Here is a 25,118-nt window from a genome sequence, read left to right on the forward strand (position 1 = left end):
CAGCTTGCAGCCAGCTTGTGAATCCCAAGACCTTATCTTCCCTAACCAAGAAAGTCGTGAGAGCAAATGGTTTATATCCTCCTCCCTAACCAGAGAATACATAGCTTAAGTCACCCAGGCCTGGCAAAATAGAGAACAAAGACCCAATTAATGCATTTGCGCCAGCTAGACCCAAGGACAGATGAAGTTGGGGAACAGATAACAAAAACCCCATTAAAGCCAGATGGACCCAAGATAAAAGTAAAACAGTACAACAGACAAAGAATAATCCAAAACTCCCCTATACGCTCATTTTAATGCATCAGCATATTAAAAATGTACCCGGGAAGTTGATGAATATTCTACTAAACCCCCCTCCTCCCCCCAAGATTCTCACCTGCAGGGAAAAAAAAGGATAAAAAGCCCTCAGGACAAAGACTTGATGTGGGCTCTCGCTAGAGCCTTCCCGGGCACGAGCTTTTTATTTCTAAGGGTCCCCACAAGACTTGCAGCCAGGGGGAGCGGTGGGCAGTGGCAGCTCCACCTGGGCTCACCCCCTGATCCTGTCTCCACTTCCCAGGGAGCTGAAGCAGCCCTGCCTTGCTCACTTCTTTCCTATAACCTTTCTAGAGCCAAAGCAGCCCCGCCTTGGCACTCCCTGTCGTTTCTTCTACTCTAATTTCTTCCTTTGTGTCATTGTCCCCAGCATTAATACACATATTCTCAAACCCATCTGGACTCCTGTTGCGACATCTTTCCTACCCAAAGTCAAGCAGCCACATACCACAGACCGGCCTGAGGCAGACCTACTAAGGGCCGGCCCCTGTCCAGTAAGTTTCAACCTCTCCCAGAAATGAAATCTTAAACCAGTCAGTCTGGAATTACCTGGTCAGCACTCTTGAGGTAATTTTCTCATAGACCCCTAAGGGTCTTTGAGACCCTTGCCTGAAAGAATCCACTCTGTCCACAGCTTCCTTGTCCCCCTGAACCCTTCTGCCTATACAAATCTATTTTGTATAGCTCTTCAGAGCTCTTTTCTCTTTGCTAGATCTTCAAATGCACTCAGTTGATTTTTTTTTGTAATGCCCTTGACCGGAATCAAACCCAGGACCCTTTGGTCTACAGGTTGATGCTCTATCCACTGAGCCAAACCGGCTAGGGCTGAATTTTGTTTTTTGTTTTTTAAACATCCAGATTCTAGATAATAGGCCAGAGAGCCAAGCTCAGCATGTGTGAGTGAGGCTTCTGTCCTCCAGGACCTGGATGAGAATTTGTCACTAAGTTTGAGGACTTGGACAAGAGGATACCCACTCTGTAGCATCCAAAGTGGGCGACTGCTTTGCCTTCCTGTTTCTCCTGCCGTAAAGTGGGGATGCCCACAGGGGTGCGCGGGTGGCACGAAGCCACACTTAGATGGCGCTCATGCAAGGAGGTGTGCATGCTATGCAGTTTACGGGTAAGCCCAGGGAATTTAGCTGGGCCTGGGAGTAAAAACACAAGCCAAAGCGCAGAAAAGGCTCCCAGCCTGCACTCTGCACCAGCCAGACCAGTGGTCGGCAAACTCATTAGTCAACAGAGCCAAATAGCAACAGTACAACGATTGAAATTTCTTTTGAGAGCCAAATTTTTTAAACTTAAACTATATAGGTAGGTACATTGTTATTAACCTACCTATATAGCAGTGATTCCCAAAGTGGGCGCTACCGCCCCCTGGTGGGCGCTGCAGCGATCCAGGGGGGCGGTGATGGCCACAGGTGCATTTGGGGGCATATATCTTTCTGTTTAATTGCTATTAAAATTTAAAAAAAATTAATTTCCAGGGGGCGCTGAGTAATATTTTTTCTGGAAAGGGGGCAGTAGGCCAAATAAGTTTGGGAACCACTGCTATATAGTTTAAGTACTGTTGATATTTGGCGCCTCCCCCGCGCTGCCTATGCCCGCCTGCGCTCCGGCTCCCATCCCCCTACCGACACCTCCTCACTTCTTCTAACGCCACTTCTTCAAAATAGACTCGCCCAGGCCGAAAACCGACTTCTGCACATGGGACACAAAGTTTCAATCGCACTGTACGTGCGCGCCACACGTGGTATTTTTTGAAGAGCCACACTCAAGGGGCCAAAGAGCCGCATGTGGCTCGCGAGCCGCGATTTGCCGACCACCGAGCCTACCGTCAACCGGAAATGCCTCTATTGCACGGAACTCTTCACCCCCCGGAGGGGCGGGGTGCGGAACCCTTCTGCAGAAGCTGCCGTAGAGATTTCTGGGAAGTGTAGTCTTTCCAGCGGATGAGTAGAAGGAACAGACTTCACTGCGGAACCACTGCCTATCTTATTTATTTTTTGGTTATTAAAAAAATTAACTTTAGAGAGAGGCCTGCCTCAGGCCGGTTTGTTGTTCCACTTATTTATGCATTTGTGGGTTGATTATTTTGTTGTTGTTTGTTTTTCATTGATGGGCTCTTGTATGTGCCCTGACGCGGGATGGGAAGCTGCAACCTCGGCGGGTGAGAGGACGCGCTAACCCACTGAGCACCCGGCCGCGGCCATCACTGCCTGTTTTGTGCGTGGGCATCTTAATAAAAGAGACGGTTAGGCTGTCACTGCAACAGACATTGTCCAGTAAATTAACCTCGTGGCCGCAGCCTCTCCCCGGGCGGCCATTGGGGGCGGAGCCTGCGGGGATGCTGGGAGCTGTGCTGGCGCCGTTGATCGGCGCAGGGCTGGGAGGACCTACCCGGCTGACGCTGGTGAGCGAACCGCCGAGGCCCTTTGCGGTGCTGGCAGGAGGAGCGGGGCCCCGCGGGGTTAGGGACCTGGTGGAGTGAGGCTGGTGGAGGAGTGGCCGCAAGTCCGGGAGGTTTCGTTTTGGAAATGGGGCGCGGCCCCGGGTGCGCCTTTGGGGGCGGGGAATGGGGTGAGACGCTCCGTGCTGCGCGCTAGGGGACCTTCCGTCTCCGGCTGGGGCGACTGAGCTGGAACTGTGGTTTCTCTTTTGAAGGAGGTGGGATTATTTATTCTGGGCCAGACAACTAACGAAGAGGGAGGCGGCTGCAGTCGAGCACCCCGGGGTTTATTTGGGCCGTGCACACGAGTTCAGCCAGGCATTCCCTGGGGTGGGGTTGGGGCGCGGATCCGGCCGTATAGCTCCCCGCGTCTTTCTAGCAAGGGAACCCCTACCTGGGTCCTGCGTGTCCGAGTGGTTGTGGGGACCTAGGATGGGTCGTGAGTATGAATAATTGGGTTTTTGTTTGTTTGCTTGCTTTGGTGGGGCTGAGTGTGGCTCAAGTAGTGATGGGGTGGGGACGGGGTTGGGGTGGGAATCTCAGGACCCGCAGTGCTTAGGTTTGTGGGGGGCGGTGGGTGGTGAGCTTCCTGCGGGCAGAATACACCTCCTAGGCCCTAGGGGGTCGTGGGGAGTGTCTTGGGTCTGGAGTCCTGGGGCTTTAGGGGTGGGGGAGGTTTGGGCCTAGGACGGACACCTGGTGATGGTGGGTACCACCCGACCTTGGCCTGCGTTTAGGCAGTTTTTTGAGTGGGGATAAGACTGCTTCAGGGGCACCTGTTGTCCCGGGGCTTGTCATGGGGCAGGGGCTCGCTCTGCTTTGTGGCAAAGATCCCGGTTTGGCTGTAAATGCCCGTGGCCAGTTTTACTGATTCTCCCTCTCCTTGTCTGCTTTTCTCTCATGTGTTGGGGTCAAACCTCTGGATTAGCGTTTAGGGAATTAACCTCTGGATTCGGGCTTAGGGAATGTAGGTAGGGTGGGAACTTCTGAGGGCTGTTGGCTGACTATCCAAATCACTTGTGGCATCTGGTGAGGCCTAGATATCAGGGCTTAAACTTTCATTTTATTTTTATTTTTGGTAAGGACAGATTTTAAACCTGCCCAGTACGTGAACCCCATGAACCTATCACCAGATCCAGCATTTATTAATTCACTGCTAATCTTTGCATCTCCTCAACCCTATGTGTGAATACACTTTGAGACTAGTCACACCCCACAGGGCTTGGCCACTACTAACCTTACCACTGACAGCTGGCTAAGGACACGGGACTCCACGGCTAGAGCTCAAATCTAGGCACTTTCTAGCTCTTCAACATGAGCAAGATTCATAACTCTGCCTCAGTTTATCACAAGACCTAACTCATGGGGCCTTTGGGAGGTAAAAATTGTACAGAGCCTGGTATACAGTAAGAGTTTTTAGTAATTGTTAAATATTACTAATGATATTACAACTTGAGGCCCATAGACAACGAAGGGTTCAAACAGGTCCCCCTAAGATGTGCTACTTTGGCATGTGAATTATTTTGAGGTGAAGGCATTTGAGACCCTGCGGACTCACAAGAAACTTGTACCTCTCCCTTAAAGAATTTAAACTTGGGACCTTGTCTATTCAGAGTTATCACCAGAAATAACTTTTTATGACCTATGGAGCAGGGCAAACCTGTGATTACTGAACATCTGCTCTTTATCGTACTGCAAATGACCTTCCTCCCTCTGAAGCCCCGTGATGCCTTACCTCATCCTGAGCTCAGAATGCCATATGAACCTCATTTTCCTTTCTGTCTCTGAACCTCAGTGTGTGGGTGTGGGTGTCTCTGACTCGCTCCTATATTCGCGGTTTCCATATGTCCGTATGTAATTAGATTCAGTTATTTTCTCTTATTAATCGAATCTGCCCCTGTAGATTTAATTATTAGGCCAGCAGAGGGACGTTTCTTCCTCTCCCACAGTGCGAAAGAGATTCCTTACTTCACAGCAGCCTATCAGGGCAGGCTGTGTTCTGATGCCCATTGTTGACTCTGCCCCCAGAAGCTGTCTACTTCTCTGGCAGGTCTGAGGCTTTTTTTTAAAGGAAGAGGAGCACCCCTTATTTCAGACTTGGCGATTTCTAGCCTGGTATCTGGGGCTGAGAGACAGTCCTGAGGTTCACAGTTCCTGTTTTAACCTCAGGCCCACGTTCTCATATCCGTGCTGCCCAGAGAGGATTGCATAGAGAAAACGGGCTCCTGGCAGCCCCGTTAAGGGGGCACCACACACTGTTCACGTTCTTAGGGTGTTTTCTTTGCTCCAAACTGTGTGTGAATTTCCTCTGCTCATTCTGACATCTTGAGTCCTGCATTGTCCCATTGGAGGCTTTTTGGTTCTTGTGAGGGCTGCACTTTTTTTTTAATCTATATTTTATTGATTTTTTACAGAGAGGAAGGGAGCAGGATAGAGAGTTAGAAACATCGATGAGAGAGAAGCATCGATCAGCTGCCTCCTGCACACCCCCTACTGGGGATGTGCCTGCAACCAAGGTACATGCCCTTGACCGGAATCAAACCTGGGACCCTTTAGTCCCCAGGCCAACGCTCTATCCAGTGAGCCAAACCAGCCAGGGCAGGGCTGCACTTTTTTATACTCTTGTGTGGCTCTTGATGAAGCCATAAAAAAGGCTTCTTGGTTTGAGTGGCTAAGTTTCTACATGTCAAGATCTGATGATGATGATGGATCTTTTAAATATATTTTTATTGATTTCAGAGAGGAAGGGAGAGGGAGAGAAATAGAACATCAATAATGAGAGAGAATCATTGATTGGCTGCCTCCTACACATCCCAACTGGGGATCAAGCCTGAAACCCGGGCATATGTCCTGACCAGGAATCGAAGCATGACCTCCTGGTTCATACGTCGACACTTAACCACTGAGCCATGCCATTCTGGCGATGATGGATCTTTTGAACTGGAAAAACTTGTAAATTGAAAAAAAGAGACTTTTTTTTTTTTTTTAGAGAGCTCTCATATTGTTATGCTGGTGAGTCATTATAGTCCCCCATTCTGTATATCTGATTGAGAAGCCCTTGCTTTTAAGTGCACTTTTAAATGGTCTAATCTAATTGGAATGTTCTTCATAGTAGCCACTGTAATTTTTTTAAAATATATTTTACTGTTTTTTTTTTTTTTTTTTACAGAGAGCAAGGGAGAGGGATGGAGAGTTAGAAACATCGATGAGAGAGAAACATCCATCAGCTGCCTTCTGCACATCCCCCACTGGGGATGTGCCCACAACCAAGGTACATGCCCTTGACCGGAATTGAACCCTAGACCCTTGAGTCCGCAGGCCGACGCTCTAGCCACTGAGCCAAACCGGTTAGGGCCACTGTAATTTTTTTAGCTTATAATTTCCTTGAGGGTTGGCAGCAGTTTGGTAGGACCTTGGCTGAAAATGGAGTTTGGCCTACATTTCTTTGTGGCTGTATTTTGAAGTTTCCAATCCAGTATTTACCAAGATAAGGTCTTAGGACAGGGGTCCTCAAACTACGGCCCGCAGGCCACATGCAAATACAAATATTGTATTTGTTCTCGTTTTGTTTTTTTACTTCAAAATAAGATATGTGCAGTGTGCATAGGAATTTGTTCATAGTTTTTTTTTCAACTATAGTCCGGCCCTCCAACGGTCTGAGGGACAGTGAACTGGCCCCCTGTTTAAAAAGTTTGGGGACCCCTGTCTTAGGACATAAAATTTTTAGATTGTCTTTAATAGGATTTTGCCAGTTTTTTTTCTTTCCTTTCTCTTCTTACATGCAGAATGATTGTACTTATAATGTCCTGATTTTTAAAATAATATCTATAAACGTCTAAAGGTATTTGCTCACTGGGCATTATTTTAGGGAATGGTGAAGAAAAAGGGCTTTGGAATGAAAATTTTGGATTCTAGGCTTGGCTTTGATACTGGGTCGCTGTGTGATCTTAAAACAAGTAAACGGACCTCTTATGCCTTAGTTTCCTCCTCTGTGAGATGGGAAGGATAGAAGTGTCTACCTCTTGGCTGTGTTGTGAAGATTCATAGAACTCTGTACAGTACCTGTTTTATAAATACTAACTATAAATACTAGCATTCGTGGGAGGAAAAGGGCTGTATTTATCAGCTTAGGCTAAGTTGTACTCCAGTAACACATGACTCCCATATCTCAGTGACCCACAATCTAACCTTAAACCTAGTCTGATCCCTCCTCCTTTGTAGGTTGGCTCAGCACCATGACCTTTTATAGTAGAAGGAAGGCCATTCTTGGAAACATGCTGCTCTCAGAACATGAGAGATGGTTGAATCATGCAATGCTTAGAAGCGGCATGTCACTTTCTCTCACTTTTCATTGTCTAAGGCAAGCCCTGATGTCACGGGCAGGAAGTACAGTCCTTTTAGAGAGAAGCAAATAATTGGGAACAATGATCAAATCTACCACAAAGGACTGTTTTATTCTAATCACTAGGAGTAGCGAAACTCCTGAGATGCATTTCTTCTTATTAGAAGCTCGAATTCTAGTAAAGAGAGTCATAGACATAGAAAAATTGCAAGATGGTGTGATTAAGGTGAGATGCCCAGATTGGACAGAAGAGTGAGTGACCATCTCTACCTGTGTTGTTAGGGGATGAATCAAAAGGGCTTCTTAGAGGAGCCCTAGCTAGTCTCAGAAGGGAACTTGGCAACAGCAGAACTGCAGTCACTTGGACTGAGATTCTGGACAGGGTGTCTGAGTTGCTTCTGAAGGTGGTATAGCTCCTAACATCACCTGCCTCCTTGGGACCACGTGGGTGGAGGACTTCGGATTGGGCCCATCAGGAGACACCCATGCACATCACTGATGAGGCCTTGTGGCATACATGTGCAGAAAAGAAGGTGTGTGTGTGGGAGGGTATCTGTACAGAGTCACTGTGAGATTTGGAGCTCTACCTAAAGTAAGAAGGACTTAGTTTAGACATGGTCCCCCCCGCACCCCCCCCCCCCCCCCCCAAGAGTACTGGGATGTAGGGGATGGAATACATTCAGAACAGCAGGAGGGGAGTTCTGAATGCCCCAATTGGTCTGGAAGGAGACATTCCATAGGCATTATGCTATGTCTTCTCTCTGACTCAGGCTCCAAGTGGCAGAGATTGTATAGAACACATGGAGCTTGAATCTGAGGTGTGGGGGCGGGAGGGAATTGCCAATTTTGTCACATAAGGGAGAGTGGCAGGGAACAGACTTGAGAGCTGGAAAGGAATGAGGTAAAAAAAAAAATATCCAAGGAGCCCGGCCAGCGTGGCTCTGTGGTTGAGCATCGACCTGTGAACCAGGAGGTCACAGTTCTGATTCCTGGTCGGGGCACATGCCCGGGCTCTGTCCCCAGTGGGGGGCGTGCAGGAGGCAGCCGATCAATGATGCTCTCTCATCATTGATGTTTCTATCTCTCTGAAATAAATAAAAATATATTTTTTGGGGGAAAAAATCCAAGGAACGCCCCCCATGGACTGAGACTCCATATTTGTTGAATGAGGAAGATGTGAGAGGACAGGACCCCCGTGAGGAGGCCTGGGCTTAGGGCCTCCATTAAAGATCCTGGCAACGTCCAATTTCTTCTCCATCCCACAGGTCCTGGCTTCATGGAAACAAGATGGGCGTTTACAAGTAAGGTTCAGAGAAGTCACTTCAGGCAGTGGAGCTCGATCTTGCGATGAAATGGCTTCTATCTGGACTTCTGGTAGAATTCCAAGGCAAACACGGGGCTGACTCGGGCCCTGACATTGCCTGACCCCCTGCCTGGGGAGGGCAGGACAGGGAAGAGAGTTTGCCTTTGGCGAGCAGGGAAGCTATGCAGACCATGAAGAAATGGACTCAGAGTCATAAGGCAAAAGGTGAGAGTTGTTGGGAGTGTGGAGATGAAGAGGGAGAGCAAGGCTCCGGGTTCAGCTGAGCTCTAGTGGCCTCAGCTGAGTAAAGGGACTGCTTCCCCCATCACAAGGCTTAGAGGAGCTACTCTGGGAGCATCATGGGAGGCCTGCTTCCTCACAGCTGCTTTTTCTTCCCCGAGGTTTGCCTTCTAATGATACTGACCGGCTCCAGAAAACGGAGGGAAAGCCCGAAATACTGGTGAGCTTGGATTACTGTTGTTTTTTTTTTAAATGAAATGCTGGCTCATTTTTCAGAGCATAGGCATATTGTGTATTCTCTTTATTGGGAAGGGAACAGGCAATCAACAAGTCACTTTATAATGATTCCTGCATTTGTGTGTTTTATTTCCCTTTATTTTATTTTCAAGATTAATAGTTAGAGTCCAGGAAACTTTGAAGCATAAGAGATATATTTTTAAAAATTGCTTTAAATTCTTACCCGAGGATATGTTTCTCATAGATTTTTTTTTTAGAGAGAGAGAGAGAGAGAGAGAGAGAAAGAGAGAAAGAAATACTGATGTGAGAGAGAAACATCAATGGGTTGCCTCCTTACATATCCCGACTGGGGACTGAACCTGTAGCCTGGGTGTGTGCCCTGACCGGGAATGGAATCTGCCACCTTTGGGTGTTCAGGATGACACTCCAACCAACTGAGCTACTGGCCAGGACAACATAAGAGATCTTTTTGAAAAACTGAGATTATTAAAAATTGTAAATGTACTATTAACTTTCATGTTACACCCACACTACCTAACGATAATATCTTTTGCACTGGACATCTTTGACTATTGAAATTCTGAACATACATAGAAGTAGAGAGCATAGTAATAATAGGGCCTCAGGTGCCATCACATAGCTTCAGTAGTCATCCACAATGGCCAGTTTTGTTTAATTTCTACCCTTCTCATGTCTCTCACTGGATTACTTTTGACACATTTCAGACATTTCGTAACAATGTCTCTATAATTTTTAAAAATAGTGGTAAGAGGGTAGTAGTGGTGGTGATTCTATTTATTCCAGAGAGAGGAACTATGGCTTAAAGGGGTTTGTGATTTGCGCATGGCCATACCATCAGTTGATAGTAGAGCCAAGATTTGAACTTGGTTTTCTCTGACTCTCAAGCTCTGGAGCTTCCAGTGTGTTGTATTTTGGACTCTTTCTGCGACATAAATCCCCATCTAATAACATGGGAGCATATTTTCCAGCCCTAGGAAATGGGCCTGGATTATTTAATGAATGACTCATATAGAGTGCTCTCCGTAGTTAACGGTGCTTCACCCCTACTCCACTTCTCCTTCTTCCATCTTCTTTCCTTTAAATTTGATGTATTCTTTCATGTGAATGGTGCATGTGCGATTCTACAAGCCAAATTAATAGGTTTATAAGTAGACTGTCCTTATCTTCAAGGAGCATTCAAGTTCTTTGGAAAAATAATGTATGAAAAAAAGAAATGATGACAATAATTAGTAATTTTTACAATAATAGTTGAGATGGTTACATAACTGCTAGCCTAAAGCTTTCAAACCAATGTGCAGCTGCTCACAGTTTATTGACAGTCAGCTCACAGGACACGTGAGCGCTTTTGGAATGCTGGTGTGAGGAGCTCCACGGGCACTCTCCCCGGTGAAACAACCGAAATGATTTAAAAAACTCCACCATTAAACCCAACCATTTAAAGTCTCTGAAAATTCTCCTAAGGACGTATAGCAAGTGGAGAAACATTTAATCAAGAAAATCTGTGTTGAAAAAAAAGGAGAAACATGTAATACTCTTTGTAATAATTTAAGCAATTAAAAAAAAAAAAAAAAAAAGAAAATCTGTGTTTTAGCCCTGGCCGGGTAGCTCAGTTGGTTAGCGAATCATCCCGATATGCCAGGGTTTCCAGTTCGATCCCCAGTCAGGGCATATACAAGAATGAACCAATGAATGCATAAATAAGCGGAATAACTAATCGATGTTTCTCTCTCAAATCAATACTATTTTTTTTAAAAAAAAGAAGAGAAAATCTAAGTCTCAGTGAAAACAGCAAATCTGTGGCACTTGTCCCACCCACAAGCTGCTCCGTCTGCCCACCCTTCAGCTCATCATAATGGGAGCTCTACTCCAAGTGGGTACAGCAACACGGTGGGGCTCTTTCTCCTCCCAGTTCCCAGTCTAGGACTGTACTTTTTCCCTGGGGAGATAAGCCACCAGCACTTCTCATTCCCTCCGGATCAGTGTTGCAGGCGAGGGGCAGAGAGGTCTGGGGTTTTCTTTCTCCACCAGCCCCTGTTGGTGGGATAGAAGCTCTGTCCCAGGCCTAGGAGGTCAAGAATCAGTAAGGGCCCTATTGCCTTCTCCCCTTCCTCAGAGGGCAGAGATTCTGTGCCAGGAGAGGCAAGCTGAGAAGAAAGGAGCTTCCACCCCCTCAGCCCCCCATCCCCCAGGGTACCACTCTTAGAGCAGGAATGTCACTCTGAGAGAAGTGGCTGCCAATTCTGCTCCCAGCTCTAAGCACTGGTGCGGAGACCCTGCCCAGGGGGAGAGGCAGGTTGGAAGAACAAAGGCCGGTGTAGCACTCCTTAACGGCACTGGCTTTATTTGGAACAGAGCATAAGGATGTTGAAACCTAAGAGTGCTCTTGAGAGCAATGGAGATTTTGTGGTGAGCAATTAAGAGGCAGCTTCAAGATCCATGATAGCAACAAGCAAAATGGCAAATCAGCTAAAAGTTTAAGGGAGAGAACCAGGGAAAGAGAGAGCTGAGAAGAGCCCTGCTGGAGCCTCAGATACTGGCCTTAAAACTATCCCTGTAGCCCAGTCGGCATGGCTCAGTGGTTGAGCGTGGACCTATGAACCAGGAGGTCACGGTTCAATTCCCGGTCTGGGCACATGCCCGGGTTGTGGGCTTGATCCCCAATGGGGGATGTGCAGGAGGCAGCCGATCAGTGATTCTCTCTGATCATTGATCTTTCTATCTCTCTCTCCCTTCATCTCTGAAATCAGTAAAAATATATTAAAAAAAAACTTACCCCTGTAAAAGGGACAGGGCCTGACTTTAATTGGGTCAGACAGGGGAGCCATTTATTCCCTAAGACGTTGTTGAAAACAGTAGAGTAATCAGCTAGCTATTGGTGGAGGCTAGCTGGGTGTGATACCAATATAGTCAGGCCGGAGAGACACAAGAGAATCCTGCTAAAAAGACTGTCATTTCTGGAGGGGGAGGGTCAGGGTGTGCATGTCCAAGGCTTCATCTGCTGACAAGCCACAGTTTCAGGGACAATAGCCTTTCTTGAACTAGTCCACACCAGTCAGAAAACATGAACAAGTGACCACAGCAGCCGCCTGGGGAGGGAGCAGGGTTGGTATCCAGAGTTGCCACAGACTTTTACTAAAATGTCCAGTATTCAACAAAAAATTATATAGGTAGGGAGAGAGGCATGGGGAGAAAGAAAGAATACATTCATATGAGAATGAGAGAAAGTGTAAATAAATTTTCCTGATATGGAAAATGAAAACAACTTTTCAGTTCTGTGTTAAATTATAATCTCCTCTTGGATTGTAAATTTATTCTCCTCTTACTGGTTATGAGTTGTTTGTTGGACACAGAGTTCCTTTTGAAGATATTTTTAATTGAATTTTTTAGAGAGAGGAAGGGAGAGGGAGAGAGAGAGAAAAATTGATGTGAGAGCTACCTCCTGCATGCCTCCTAGATGGAGCCTGTAATCCGAGCATGTGCCCTGACTGGGAGTGGAACTGGCAACCTTTTGGTGCACTGCACAACGCCCAACCAACGGAGCCTCTTCGGCTGGGCACAAAGTTACTTTTAAATGGGAGTTTTCCAGCCCATGCTGAACTCTTCCATCTCAGAATTCTTCCATAATGAATCCTCAAGGTCACTTTTCTGAATTCTGCTTCATGTTTCAAATTGATTCACAAATCATTTCTCCAAAAAAAATCGTAAGTGTCCAAGGGCCAGGAATGTGTTGTATACCTCAGTTATGCTACCCGCAGATTTTTAAAAAATATATGTTTTTATTGATTTCAGAGAGGAAAGGAGAGAGAGAGAGAGAGAGAGAGAGAGAATGAATGAATCATCAATGATGAGAGAGAATCATTGATCAGCTGCCTGCTGCGTGCGCTATACTGGGGATTGAGCCCATAACCTGGGCATATGCCCTGACTGGGAATTGAATGAACCGTGACCTCCTGGTTCATAGGTCAGTGCTCAACCACTGAACCACACCAATCGGACACTATCCCCAGATTTTAACACACAGCTATAGTAATGGCTAGAAGAATTTGATATGGAGAACTGTGTACCCTGAAAAGAATTAGACCAACTCTTACATATCAAGACTCCCCAGGGCCACTAGATAGACTCCTCGCACGGGGAAAATGGACGGTGACTTGCTGTTCATTAATTGTTGCTTGTTTATAGGTACCAGTTACATTCAGGGACGTGGCTGTGGTCTTCACACAGGCAGAATGGAAGCTCCTGAGCTCTAAGCAGAGGATCCTGTACAAAGAAGTGATGCTGGAGAATTACAGGAACCTGCTTTCGTTGGGTGAGGCTATGGTCTTTCTTCATTATTTCAGTAGAGATTTATGGGCCACTTATCCTGTGCCAGAAAAAGTCCTAGACACTTAGAACAAACACATTAGTCAATGAAATAGTAACCCCTGCCCATGGGGGCTTTTTCTAGTGTATGGAGACAGACAACAAATAGCTTCATATACAGCAGTGGTTCTCAACCTTCCTAATGCCGCGACCCTTGAATACAGTTCCTCATGTTGTGGTGACCCCCAACCATAAAATTATTTTCGTTGCTCCTTCATAACTGTAATTTTGCTACTGTTATGAATCGTCATGTAAATATCTGATATGCAGGATGTATTTTCATTGTTACAAATTGAACAGAATTAAAGCATGGTGATTAATCACAAAAACAACATGTAATTATATATGTGTTTTCCGATGGTCTTAGGTGACCCCTGTGAAAGGGTTGTTCGACCCACAGGTTGAGAACCGCTGATATACAGGGATGTTATGTTAGAAAGGGATAAGCACTACCTAGTAAAATAATAATAATAATAAAATGAAGCAGGATAAAGGAGCATTGAGTGTGACAGGGTGGCTGGCTGAATTTTGAAATCAGTTAATGGAAATCAGCGAGGAGGGAACATTTGACCAAAGACAGAAAGTGGTGAGGGAGTTAGAACTCTGGCTCTCTAGGGCAAGGGCATTTCAGGTGCACACTTATTTGGTGCCAAGACCTTAAGGAAGGGATATGCCTGTGGGCAGAAGGAATTGAGACTGGAAGCACAGTTAGCAAGGGGGAGAGTGGTGAGAAATGCCTTCTGCGACAGAAGTTGAAATTAAATGTCAGAGTTTGTATGGCTTTTGAGTTTCATAAGCCAGATTATTTCTTTTATTTAAAAACATACATTTATTCTTTAAGTCTAGGTTGATAAATGCTTTTGATTGCAATGTTACTCTGCTTCAGGGATTGGCCACTTTTTCTATAAAGGGCCAGATCGTGACTGTTTTAGGTTTTGTGGGTGATATGGTTTCTAACCACTCTCAACTCTGCCCTAGTAGTGCTAAAGTAGCCACAGATGATGTGTAAATGAGTATGACTGTGTTCCAAGAAGACTTTATTTGTGGACATTGAATTTTGAATTTCATGTAATTTTTATATATCATGAACTATTACTCTTTTGACTTGTTTTCAACTCTTTAAAAATTTAAAAACCATTCTTAGCTTGTAGACTGTACAAAAACAGAGGGCAGGATGATGGTTTTAGGCTGTAGTTCCCCCCCACCCCCCTTTGTTCTAGATCAGCACTATGTAGTAGAAATAAAATGTGAGCCACATGGATAATTTTAGATTTCCTAGTAACCACCTTTAGAAAAGTAGACATAAATGGGTAAAATTAATAATCTTACTTATTAACCCGATATATCAAAATATTATTTCAACATGTAATCAGTATAAAAATTATTTTACTTTTTTGTACTAAGTGTTCAAAATCTGGTGTGTATTTTATGCTCAGAGTACATCTCAGTTCAGACTCTCCACATTGCGGGTGCTCAGTAAACATGTATGGCTAGTGGCTACCATACTGGATCATGCAGTTCTGGATATTTCCATATTTCCAGATAAAGCATCTGGAGAGTCACATTTTTGGAAACACAAACTAGTTTCAGGCAGGAGTTTCTTCAGGAGTTTCCTCAAATGGCCTGGCTTTTTCCATGATATCAGTTAATCAGATTTTATTTGTTCCATTTTCATCTTCTTTGATATGCTTTGATCTGGTTCCATCTAGTGTGTGCTCTATTTAAGTTGGATTCATCCATTTCAGTCTGGTTTTGTGTGTTTTGATTTGGCCTTAGCTATTCAACCTAACTAGATTTTATTTTTATTTTGATTTTTCTCTGATCATATTATTCTCTTTCTCTATGTTAATACATTGTTGGGTTCAGAGGAAAATGTTGAAATGACCTGGTTCAAATTAGGCTCAATAAGGAAAAACTGGATTTCCTGAAATTGTTTCCTTTGTCTTGCTCAACACCACAGTATTCTGCAGTTCCCTAGCCTCTTACACTTCTCTTTTTGGTTTCCTCTCTCTCTCTTTTTTGGATTAGTGTCACATGCTCTTTTTTTTTTTTTTGTCGTCTATATTCAAACTCTTAAACAATTTGTGAACTTTAATGATTTTGCTCATCACATATTATGATGAACCCATTTTCTCTGTCACTATCTCTCCTGCGCTTTTCTGTTTGGTTACAAGAATATAAGTTTATTCTCAAACTTATCAAAAATTGAGGTCATACTCTTTTCCCTCCTAAACTCATCTCTTGTCCTGTAATTCTTCACATATTCATGTTCCAATGTCTCTTCTTCAAGGGTACTGTTGGAAATAAGTGGGGCAATTTCCCCTGAAATAATCTTTAAAGCTTTCATAGGTGAGTTATTTCAGTTAGTATAGGCTAGGTAATGCTGTGATAACAACACAGAACTTCAGCAAATGTTCATTTCTTATAATACCTCTTATGTACAGTTCAGGTAGGAGTTTAGCTCCATTGGGGTTCTGCAATCCAGGCAAAAGAACCAGTCTTTGTCTGGGTCATGAGATTCTTAAAGAAGAGGAGAAAAATGGAACGAAGAAACCACATTGTGGCTCTTAAAATGTGTTTGAGCCCATTCTGGGTGGTTCAGTTGTTGAGTGTCCCGACCTATGAACCAAGAGGTCACCAGTTTGATTCCTGGTCAGAGCACATGCCTGGGTTGCTAGCTTGATCCTCAGTAGGGAGCGTGCAGGAGGCAGCCGATCAAACATCTCTCATCACTGATGTTTCTATCTCTCTCTCCCTCTTCCTTCCTCTCTGAAATCAATAAAAACATATTTAAAAAAATATGTTTGAAAGTAGCACTAACTTGTCACCCATCTCCCATTGGCCTAAGCAAATCCCATTAGCCAGTCATTGTAATGGGATTGGTTTGGGCACAAGGTGCCAAAATCCTGAAATCATGGATCATGTATTCCTTGTCCACTGCAGAATCCACAATATTTAGTAGAGAACCCAGCACTTAAAATTTCTAAGTATGTGTTTGTGGGTAGACAACCTGAGATTCAGATTTATTTCATATGCAGTCTCTTTAACCCCTGTTTCATGTACATACTCCCGTGTTTGGAAGCCCTCCAGATCAAGTGACTTTTTATGTTTATCCGTTTTTTTGTTTTCTGTGATAAGAAAAGTCATGAAGGAGATTTTCATGTCGGTCATAGAGCCTGTTACCTCCAAGTACAAGAGCATATCAATGTGAAGAGCATATCAATGTGAGTGTCGATGGCTTAGATGACTTACTAGAAAGAAATGGCTGACAGTATTGAAGCTGTTTACAAGGCAGAATGCTTACCTGAGAGGCTCCTAGTCTGAGTGACATGCAGAGGATGTTTCTGGTGTGGTTTTACTGGATTGTAATAGAAAATGGAATGTTTAGAAATGGAATATAGAGGAATTATTGGTGGAAAACGAATTTTGTTGTACATTTATTATCAATAGTAGGTGTGGCAGGAAGATACTCTTTGTCCTAAGACAAGGCGGAACAGCCAGCTGCCCACTTAGGGCTTCTCTAACTGAACACTCTTTCTCCGGCAGAATCAAAGCCAGAAACAGACTCCTGTTCCTCTTGCCTTCTGGCCTTCTCCCATCAGCCTCTCCTCAGCCAACATGTACTTCCGATCTTCTTGGACTTACGTGACTTCCATCCAGGGGATTCTGGCCCAGGGCATCAGGAGCAGAAATTTTCTTCTCAAAGCTGCTGGAGTGAAAACACAAAAGGTCAAGAGAGAGAAGGTGGCTTCAGATCCTTGTCTGTGAGGACAGAGGAGAGAGAAACCTCAGGCGCTGTTCCCAGCCCACCCCGAAGACAGTCAGCAAGTCCTAGAGAAGGCAACACAGTAGTAGAAATAGAGCCCAAGCCAGCCCAGAGGGTACGCCCTGTGCAAACAGACAGAGGAGCGGAGTTAGGAACCCTGAGATCCGGAGTAGGCAGCTGTAACGAGCATGAACTAGACTGTAGTCTGAAATCAAACTTTGCTGTAAACCAGGTGGCCCTCTCAGAAGAGAAGCCCTATGTTTGCAGGGAGTGTGGGCGAGGCTTTAACAATAAGTCAAACCTCAACAGACACCATCGGACGCACTCAATGGAGAAGCCTTATGTGTGTGGTGAGTGTGGCCGAGGCTTTAGCCTGATGGCAATCCTTGTTCATCACCAGAGGACACACTCAGGAGAGAAGCCGTATGTGTGCAAGGAGTGTGGGCGAGGCTTTAGCAAGAAGTCCAATCTGAACAGACACACAGAAACCCATTCGGAAGAGAAGCCTTATTTGTGCAGGGAGTGTGGGCAGAGCTTTAGAAATAATTCAGTCCTCATTAGACATCAGTGGATTCACTCTGGGGAGAAGCCCTATGTGTGCCCGGAGTGTGGACGGGGTTTTGCTTACAAGTCCACCCTCAGAAAACACCAGAGGACTCATTCAGGAGAGAAGCCCTATATATGTCAGGAGTGTGGGCATGGCTTCAGTGAGAAGTCATCTTTCATCAGACACCAGAGGACACACTCAGGGGAGAAACCCTTTGTGTGCCTGGAGTGTGGACGAGGATTTGGTGATAAGTCAACCCTCAGAAAACACCAGAGGACACACTCGGGAGAGAAGCCTTACAAGTGCAGTGAGTGTGGCCGAAGCTTTACCCAGAAGTCATTCCTCCTTATTCACCAAGGGACACACTCAGGAGAGAAGCATGTTTGCAGGGAGTGTGGGCGAAGCTTTAGCTACAAGTCAAATCTCATCAGGCACCAGAAGACACACTCAGACCTGAAGCCTTACATATGTAGGGAGTGTGGGCGAGGCTTTTTCTATAAGTCGGACCTCATCATACATGAAAGGACGCACTCCGGGGAGAAGCCTTACGTGTGCAGTGAGTGTGGTCGAAGCTTTAGCCAGAAGTCATTCCTCGTTATTCACCAGGGGACACACTCAGGGAAGAAGCATGTTTGCAGGGACTGTGGGCGAAGCTTTAGCTACAGGTCAAATCTCATCACACACCAGAGGAAACACTTGGCGAAAAGCATGTTTCCAGGGATCACGGACAAGACCCAGCAATCCGTCAAATCTCATCTTACACCAGAGAGACACCTGGGGTCTGTGTGTGTGGAGTGAGTGTACCTTCAGGGATGTGTTGACTCTCATCAGGCACAGAGGACACATTCAGCAGAGGAGCCTAAGTGTGGGTAACTCTAGCCACACTTAAGTGGGAGGCGTTGTGTGTGTGGGGACTGTGGATGAGGCGGTCGCAATAAGTCAACGTTTATCGAATATCCAATGGCAGGCAGGCAGGCACAAGGTGGCACACTCGGAGAGGAGCAGCGTGTTTGTAGGGATTGTGGGCAAAACCCTTGTGATCAGCCAGCCTTCTTCTCATGCCGTAGAGAGATCCTTATGTGGGGGTACGTGGAGCTCTGCCCAGATAACCTCATTAGGACCAACACTCCTGCAGCTCCTGATAACTGGTGCTGATGCTGCAGAGACGAAGTCTTTCCTAGGACCTGCTGTCAGCCACAGGGAACTGCACCTTCCTAAGGGCTGGCTCCTGGCCAATGGTTGACTGCTATGGGGAGACAGAACCTCAACCCTGGACTCAGTTGTGTCCAAAGGGTCATCCTGGATCGAGAGATGCCCATCAAATCTCAGTTGTGAACACATTGCAGGTCAGCTTCGTCCTCTGCCCAGTCCAGCCCTCATTCACCAATAAACCACTTAATTCTCCATCTCACTGTCTCTCCAGGGACTCCACTCTAAGACATCTTAAGTGTACAAGGAGCGCGGACATGGTTGTGGCCATAGTCACCCCTCACAGACCTCAGCGTTTGCATAGAAACTGTGTGTGGGCAGAATGGGCATGGATTTAGGAAAAGTGCATCTCAGGATGCCTCAGAGAACAGCTATATTGTGGGAAGCTTTATATAGGCAGGGGAGGAGTCTGTAAGATGCTTGAGCAATCAGTTATATTAGTTACACCTCGTCTTGCACCAGAGGTCACTCTGAGAGAAGATCTGTGTGGGCAGGGTTTGTGGGTGAAGCCTTATCCGGATGCTCCTCCTCAACAGACTAAGAGGACATTCTTGACACCACAAACCACTACCTCACCTTTGAAGGGGTTTCACAAGTCTTGACACCCCCCACCCCCCATTCTCTGTATGAGCGTAAAAATGGCCCCAGCCACTAAATAGACATGGTTTCCCCCCACTTTTTGTAATCAGATGGAGTAAAAAAGTAAAGTTTTACTTAAGTAACTTAAGAACGACAACTTGCTTTATTTTCATACTCCAGTTCCTTCCCATGTTTTGCGCTTTTGTTATAGTAAAATGATAAGCTCCAGCGGCACACCTTAGTCTCTCATCCATCTGGAAAGGAATTCACATTCATAGCCTAGATTTCCTGCATGAATTCAACCCTTGAGAAAAAATAAGTCCAAATAGATCTGAGGTTATCTGAGCCTTTGCGTGGGGAGGGTGATCGGGGTTCTGGAAACATGCCAGCTGCGGGGAGAACTTCCCAGGTCTCCAAGGCCTGGATTGCCTCTTCTAACTCATCACTCCCTTTGGCTTTTGTGAAGGCTCCCTTCCCTGGGTTTTCTCCTTTCTAATCTCTACTCGGGTCTCTGCTGAACCCTTCTCATCCCCATCAAACCATCACTGGTCCTTAATGGTCTGTTCACATCCTGCATTTTCAGGGATTCTGTAAGTATACTCCCTATGCAGCCTTCCATAGTCTAAGCTCAGGTCTTTTAACCATGCCCTGTTCTCCAGTCATGAATGAATGCTTTGGGCCTCTTAGCTACTCATAGGTCTAAAAACCCCTAAGTACAGCTTCAAGGCCATGTCCCCACAGCCCTCCAAGGGTCTTGCTAATGACACCCCACATCATCCTTTTACTAACTGGTCCAAGACAGCCTAGCCATACACCACCATTGTCTTTTCAGCCCAAGGACCCGGCCCTTTGGCCACACCCTTTCCTAGTCCCCCTCCCTCAGAGCCCAAATTGCTCAATTTGACAACTCTACACTCCCTGGCTCTGATTTCTATGTCCTGGGCCAATAACCGTTCACTCTAGAAGGAGGGTCTGCCTAGACTCCAGCAAATTTGCTTGCTTAGTTGGGGTTTACCAGGTCAAAAATTGGACATCAGGCTTTGAAAAGCAAAAGCACAGAGTGGTTTTAACACCCCATCAAAGGAGGGGCCAGTAGAAGAGTCTGAAGGAGTCACTGCCTCCAAGGCCTCTGCTCACTCCCTCAGCCGTGCGCTCAGCTCTGCAGTGGGTCCTGGGTCAGCTCTGGTGAGGGGAAGGTATCCGCATGGGAGTGTTCCCCTAGTGTTCCTTTCCCAGAACTACCCCTATCACATCAACCCTTAGCTTCTGGTCAGAACTAGAAGCCACAGAGGGAAGAATGTATATGGCTATGTCATCTCTAGGGTTTGCATTCCCGATGAGCCCAAGGCCCTTCCTTCATGTCCTGCTATTGGGAGAGAAAAATGCAAACAAGAAAACCAGCACCTTCCTTTTAAAAAAAGAGTATACCCTGTTCATTAATTTTAATCTGGACATCATTTTGGAGAATAGCCAAGCACTCAACTGACCTTTAATTAAAGAAAATTACTTGGGATAGGTTGAAACACGACATTAGGATCCTCAAAAAAGGAAACAAGATTCCTAGAGTTCCATCCACCAGTGTTCTGAAGAGGATATAAGCACCCCTTCTCCAGCTGAGGAGTGGAAAATCTCACAAAGCCAGGTGCCCTGGGGACAGGCTTTGCCCTCATCTGCTGCTGATGTAGACAGACCACAGGGCGGGTCCCAGCTTACCCTGCTCACCAGCTTGAAGGAGGAGTTGGTTCTGCAGAATCCTCACTGCTGCTGGCCATCTGTTCCCCTTTTCCCGACCCCTCACTTCCTTTGGGAACTAGGTTATTTTTTTGTCAGGGAGGAAGAGAGCTTAATGTGAATTTTAATGCCATGTACAATAGTTTTTATCTGACCTGCCTCTTTGCAGTGTTTGTTCCAATAATCTAGAGCAGTGATGGCGAACCTATGACACGCGTGTCAGAGGTGACACGCGAACTCATTTTTTTGGTTGATTTTTCTTTGTTAAATGGTATTTAAATATATAAAATAAATATCAAAAATATAAGTCTTTGTTTTACTATGGTTGCAAATATCAAAAAATTTCTATATGTGACACGGCACCAGAGTTAAGTTAGGGTTTTTCAAAATGCTGGCACGCCGAGCTCAAAAGGTTCGCCATTACTGATCTAGAGTGAAAGCAGGCCTGTACCTTTCCCTGTGCCTAGTAGACACTGCCATTAACAGAGGCTTACTTGTCTTTTTAAAAAAATATATTTTTTATTCAGAGAGGAAGGGAGAGGAAGAGAGAGCTAGAAACATCAGTGATGAGAGAGAATCATTGATCAACTGCCTTCTGCACGCCCCCTACTGGGGACTGAGCCCACAACCCAGGCATGTGCCCTTGACGAGAATCGAACCTGGGACCCTTCAGTCCACAGGCCGATGCTCTATCCACTGAGCCAGACCGGCTAGGGCAAGGCTTACTCATCTTTTGAGAGAGGGGCCAAGCTGTGAAAATCTTAGTGTAAATAAATTTGGTAATACTGGAGGTATGCCTGAAAACACTTCAGATCAGGTTTTCTGCCAAAACAGGGGTGAAAATCTGGAAGAGATGATACAGGGAAACAGAAAAATTAAGAGAAAGAGAAGACACGAAGGACAGCACTGAGACTAGGATAAATTTGGAAGTCAGAAGTGTTGCCATTGCCCAGACAAAATTTACAGGACAACTATGGCGATGGTAATGTGGACTAAAAGAGAAGACAGGCATCATAGGGTTTGTTTTGGAAGTCCTTGGTGTTGCAGCTTTCCAACAGGAGAAATATTTGCAAAAGATAAAAGTTCTCATCACTCCAAGAATCCAAGCAGAAAGCCAACATCATCTTATCTGTGCTTATAAGAACTAGAGGCCCGGTGCATGAAATTTGTGCATGTGGGAGGGGGGACCCTCAGCCCGACCTGCACCCTCTCCAATCTGGGAGACCTCAGGGGATGTCTTACTGATGGCTTACTAGAGGGTAGGTTGAACTGGCTATCCTCTTTCCCCATCTAAGTCTTGCATTGTGCTGACCTATGTGGTAGAATATGTTTTTGTGTGTGTGGAATGGTGCCACTTATTAATATAGTGTCTCAGCTCTAAATTCACCTCTTGTAGCCTGATCTGTGAAAATGGATCTGGGCCCTTGAAGTCCTTTTCCTTTGTCAGTTGGCATGAGGTTTATCAGTAGTGGGCTCTGGAGCAAATTAGGAAGGAAGGAGGTGCTTTCCTGGCTCAGTTCACCAGGGTCCCGGGAGTACCCTTTCCCCCCACTCCTTGACCAGACCGGCGCAGTTTCTTCATGCTAAATGCCTGCAGGACACAGCTTTCTCCACTGATTGGCCATCCTTTGTTTTCTTCAGCTCTCCACTCAGGCAATGGTGGGTTAGCCGGGGGCCCAAACAGCACAGGTCACCACTGCTCTTTCACCTTCTCTTCATCTCCATGGGCATACAGTCTAGGGCTGGACTGGCTTTCTGGCAAGCAGCCAGACTTTCATCATGTGCTGAGGCCCAGAACTCCCCTCCCTGGTTGCTACTCCCCAGACCCTCTCTTCAGCTCTATGTGCATGCACACCAGGGTCCTGGCAGTTACCTTTAGCTGCCCCAGCTCAAGCTGTGCACAGAAGTACCCTAGGTTCTTGCAGCTTTCCAGTCTCCATTTCTTGCAGCGCCTATAGCAGTGTTCTGACTGTCTTTGCTCATCTGCCCATCAGCCTCAGCTCGCTTGTGCCTCATAGGTTTGATTGATGCAGCTCTTCAGATGCAGACACTGCGTGGTCCAGGTTTTGTATCAACATCCACATCTTGGTTCTCTGTGTACCTGCCTACCACGTTTGGCTGGCCTGCATCCAGCTCGCTTGTGCCTCATAGGTTTGTTTGATGCAGCTCTTCAGATGCAGACACTGTGTGGTCCAGGTTTTGTATCAACATCAACATCTTGGTTCTCTGTCCACATCCAGCTCCCTCTGTGTACCTGCCTACCACGTTTGGCTGGCCTGCATTCCAGACGGTTATTCCTGCTTGCCAGCTCTGGCGTGTGCAACCCCCCACCCCTACCCCCACTTCTCTACCATCAGTGGGCTGCAACCACTCCTCCAGCGAGGGCTGATCCCCAGTCTTGGGGAGGGAACTCTCCTTTCCTGTGTATCCTTCCTTAGAACTCTACCTCAGCTGAGTTTTCTTTCAATATTTATAGTTACTCTTCTATCTTTGTATAATATATACTTTAAAAATCTTCACCCAAGGATATGTTCTACTGATCTTAGAGAGAGGGGAAGAGAGAGAGAGAGAGAGAAAGAGAAAGAGAGAGAGAGAGAGAGAGAAACATCAGTGTATGAGAAAAATATTGGTTGCCCCCCTACGCGCCCCAACCAGAGATTGAACATGCAAACTAGGTATGTGCCCTGACCAGGAATCTAACTAGCAACCTTTTCAGTGCATAGGACGATGGTCCAACCAATTGAGCCATACTGCCCAGTGCTGTATAATAATTCTTTATGTTCGATTTCCTATTTAAATTACTGTGTGGTTTATGTCTCCTCATTTTACCCAAACTAATACAGATGTGAATTGTGTATGTAGTTCAAAGACATGAACTTTTGATGGCGTTTATTCAAAGAAACAATGCTAGTCAAAGTTATTACTAATACTAGCTGGGGCTCTGGACCTGAACCCAAACACAAAAATCTAATGGTCTAGACCTGGGGATAGCAAATTATAGCCTGAAGGCCGATTCTAGCCTGTTTTGTAAGGCTTACGAACTAAGAATGGTTTTTACATTTTAAATAGCTGAAAATAATCAAAAGAAGAATAATATTTTGTGACACATATCTGTGTCCATAAATAGTTTTACTGTAACACAGCCACACATTTGTTATGTATTGTTTATAGCTGCTTTCATGCTACAATGGTTGAGTTGAGTAATTGAATCAGAGACCATATGGCCCATAAACTCTAAAATACTATCTGACCCTCAACAGAAAAAGTTTGCTGATCCTTGATCTAGACCAGCAATTTTCAATCAGTGTGCCACAAGAATTTTTAAAACATGCAATTCCTGACTATTTAGTCAGGGGCACCGACCTCTTTTCCCTTAGATTGTCAATAAGAAAATGACAACATAGCTATCCAGTGTGAATGAATAAAAAATATACCTATTTTTTTTTTTGTCAGATTGGTAAAAAATACATTTTTTGTTTGCCAAAGAAATTTTAGTTTATGTGTGCCATGAGATGAAAAAGGTTGAAAATTGCTGATCTAGACTGAACCTTGGGAACACTTTATCAAAGGCCAAATGAATAGCCTACTTAACCCCATGCTCTGGAATTCATGACCTCTTTTTTCTTATTTGTAGATATCAACAAGCTGATTCTAAAATTTATATGAAATCACAAGGGATCTGGAATGCCAAAACAATCTTGTGAAAGAAAAACAAATTAGGAGGACTCACATTTTCTGATTTCAAAACTTACTACAAAGCAATGGTACTGACATAAGGATAGACATACAGATCAATGGAATAGAATTGAGAAGTCAGAAGTAAAACCATGTGTCTTTGGTCAACTGATTTTCCACAAGGGTGCCAAGACCAGTCAGTGGGCAAAGAATAGGTTTTTCGACAAATGGTGCTGGGGCAACTGGATATTTACCTGCAAAAGAATAAAGTTTAACCCTTATCGTATGCCATACATACAAATTAACTAAAAATGTATCAAAGATCCAAATGTAAGAAACTAAAAC

General features: G+C 45.3%; 1 protein-coding gene and 1 long non-coding RNA gene across 9 annotated transcripts; one reads left to right on the forward strand and one right to left on the reverse strand.

Annotated features, from left to right (window-relative positions):
• Positions 1 to 2,296: 2,296 nt before the first annotated feature.
• LOC106727570 lies at positions 2,297 to 2,800 on the reverse strand. The gene is made up of 2 exons (XR_001363804.1): positions 2,713 to 2,800; positions 2,297 to 2,550 (listed from the first exon to the last, which is right to left on the reverse strand). It is a non-coding gene; the product is annotated as an uncharacterized LOC106727570 (long non-coding RNA).
• ZNF343 (zinc finger protein 343) lies at positions 2,549 to 24,946 on the forward strand. Of its 8 annotated transcripts, none has more exons than XM_005874727.2 (5): positions 2,549 to 2,725; positions 8,369 to 8,631; positions 8,808 to 8,866; positions 13,087 to 13,213; positions 24,733 to 24,946. In XM_005874727.2, the coding sequence occupies exons 2-5, from the start codon at positions 8,589 to 8,591 to the stop codon at positions 24,762 to 24,764; spliced, it is 261 nt and encodes an 86-aa protein (XP_005874789.1). In that variant the 5' UTR covers positions 2,549 to 2,725; positions 8,369 to 8,588; the 3' UTR covers positions 24,765 to 24,946. The 8 variants fall into 8 exon arrangements, with proteins under 8 accessions (XP_005874789.1, XP_005874786.1, XP_014402005.1 ...); XM_005874724.2 differs by lacking the exon at positions 24,733 to 24,946 and adding an exon at positions 16,813 to 19,510; XM_014546518.1 differs by lacking the exons at positions 2,549 to 2,725; positions 24,733 to 24,946 and adding exons at positions 2,750 to 2,866; positions 16,813 to 19,510.
• Positions 24,947 to 25,118: the final 172 nt, after the last annotated feature.

The sequence above is a fragment of the Myotis brandtii genome, unplaced genomic scaffold (genome assembly GCF_000412655.1).
Source record: "Myotis brandtii unplaced genomic scaffold, ASM41265v1 scaffold45, whole genome shotgun sequence".
Lineage (NCBI taxonomy): Eukaryota > Metazoa > Chordata > Mammalia > Chiroptera > Vespertilionidae > Myotis > Myotis brandtii.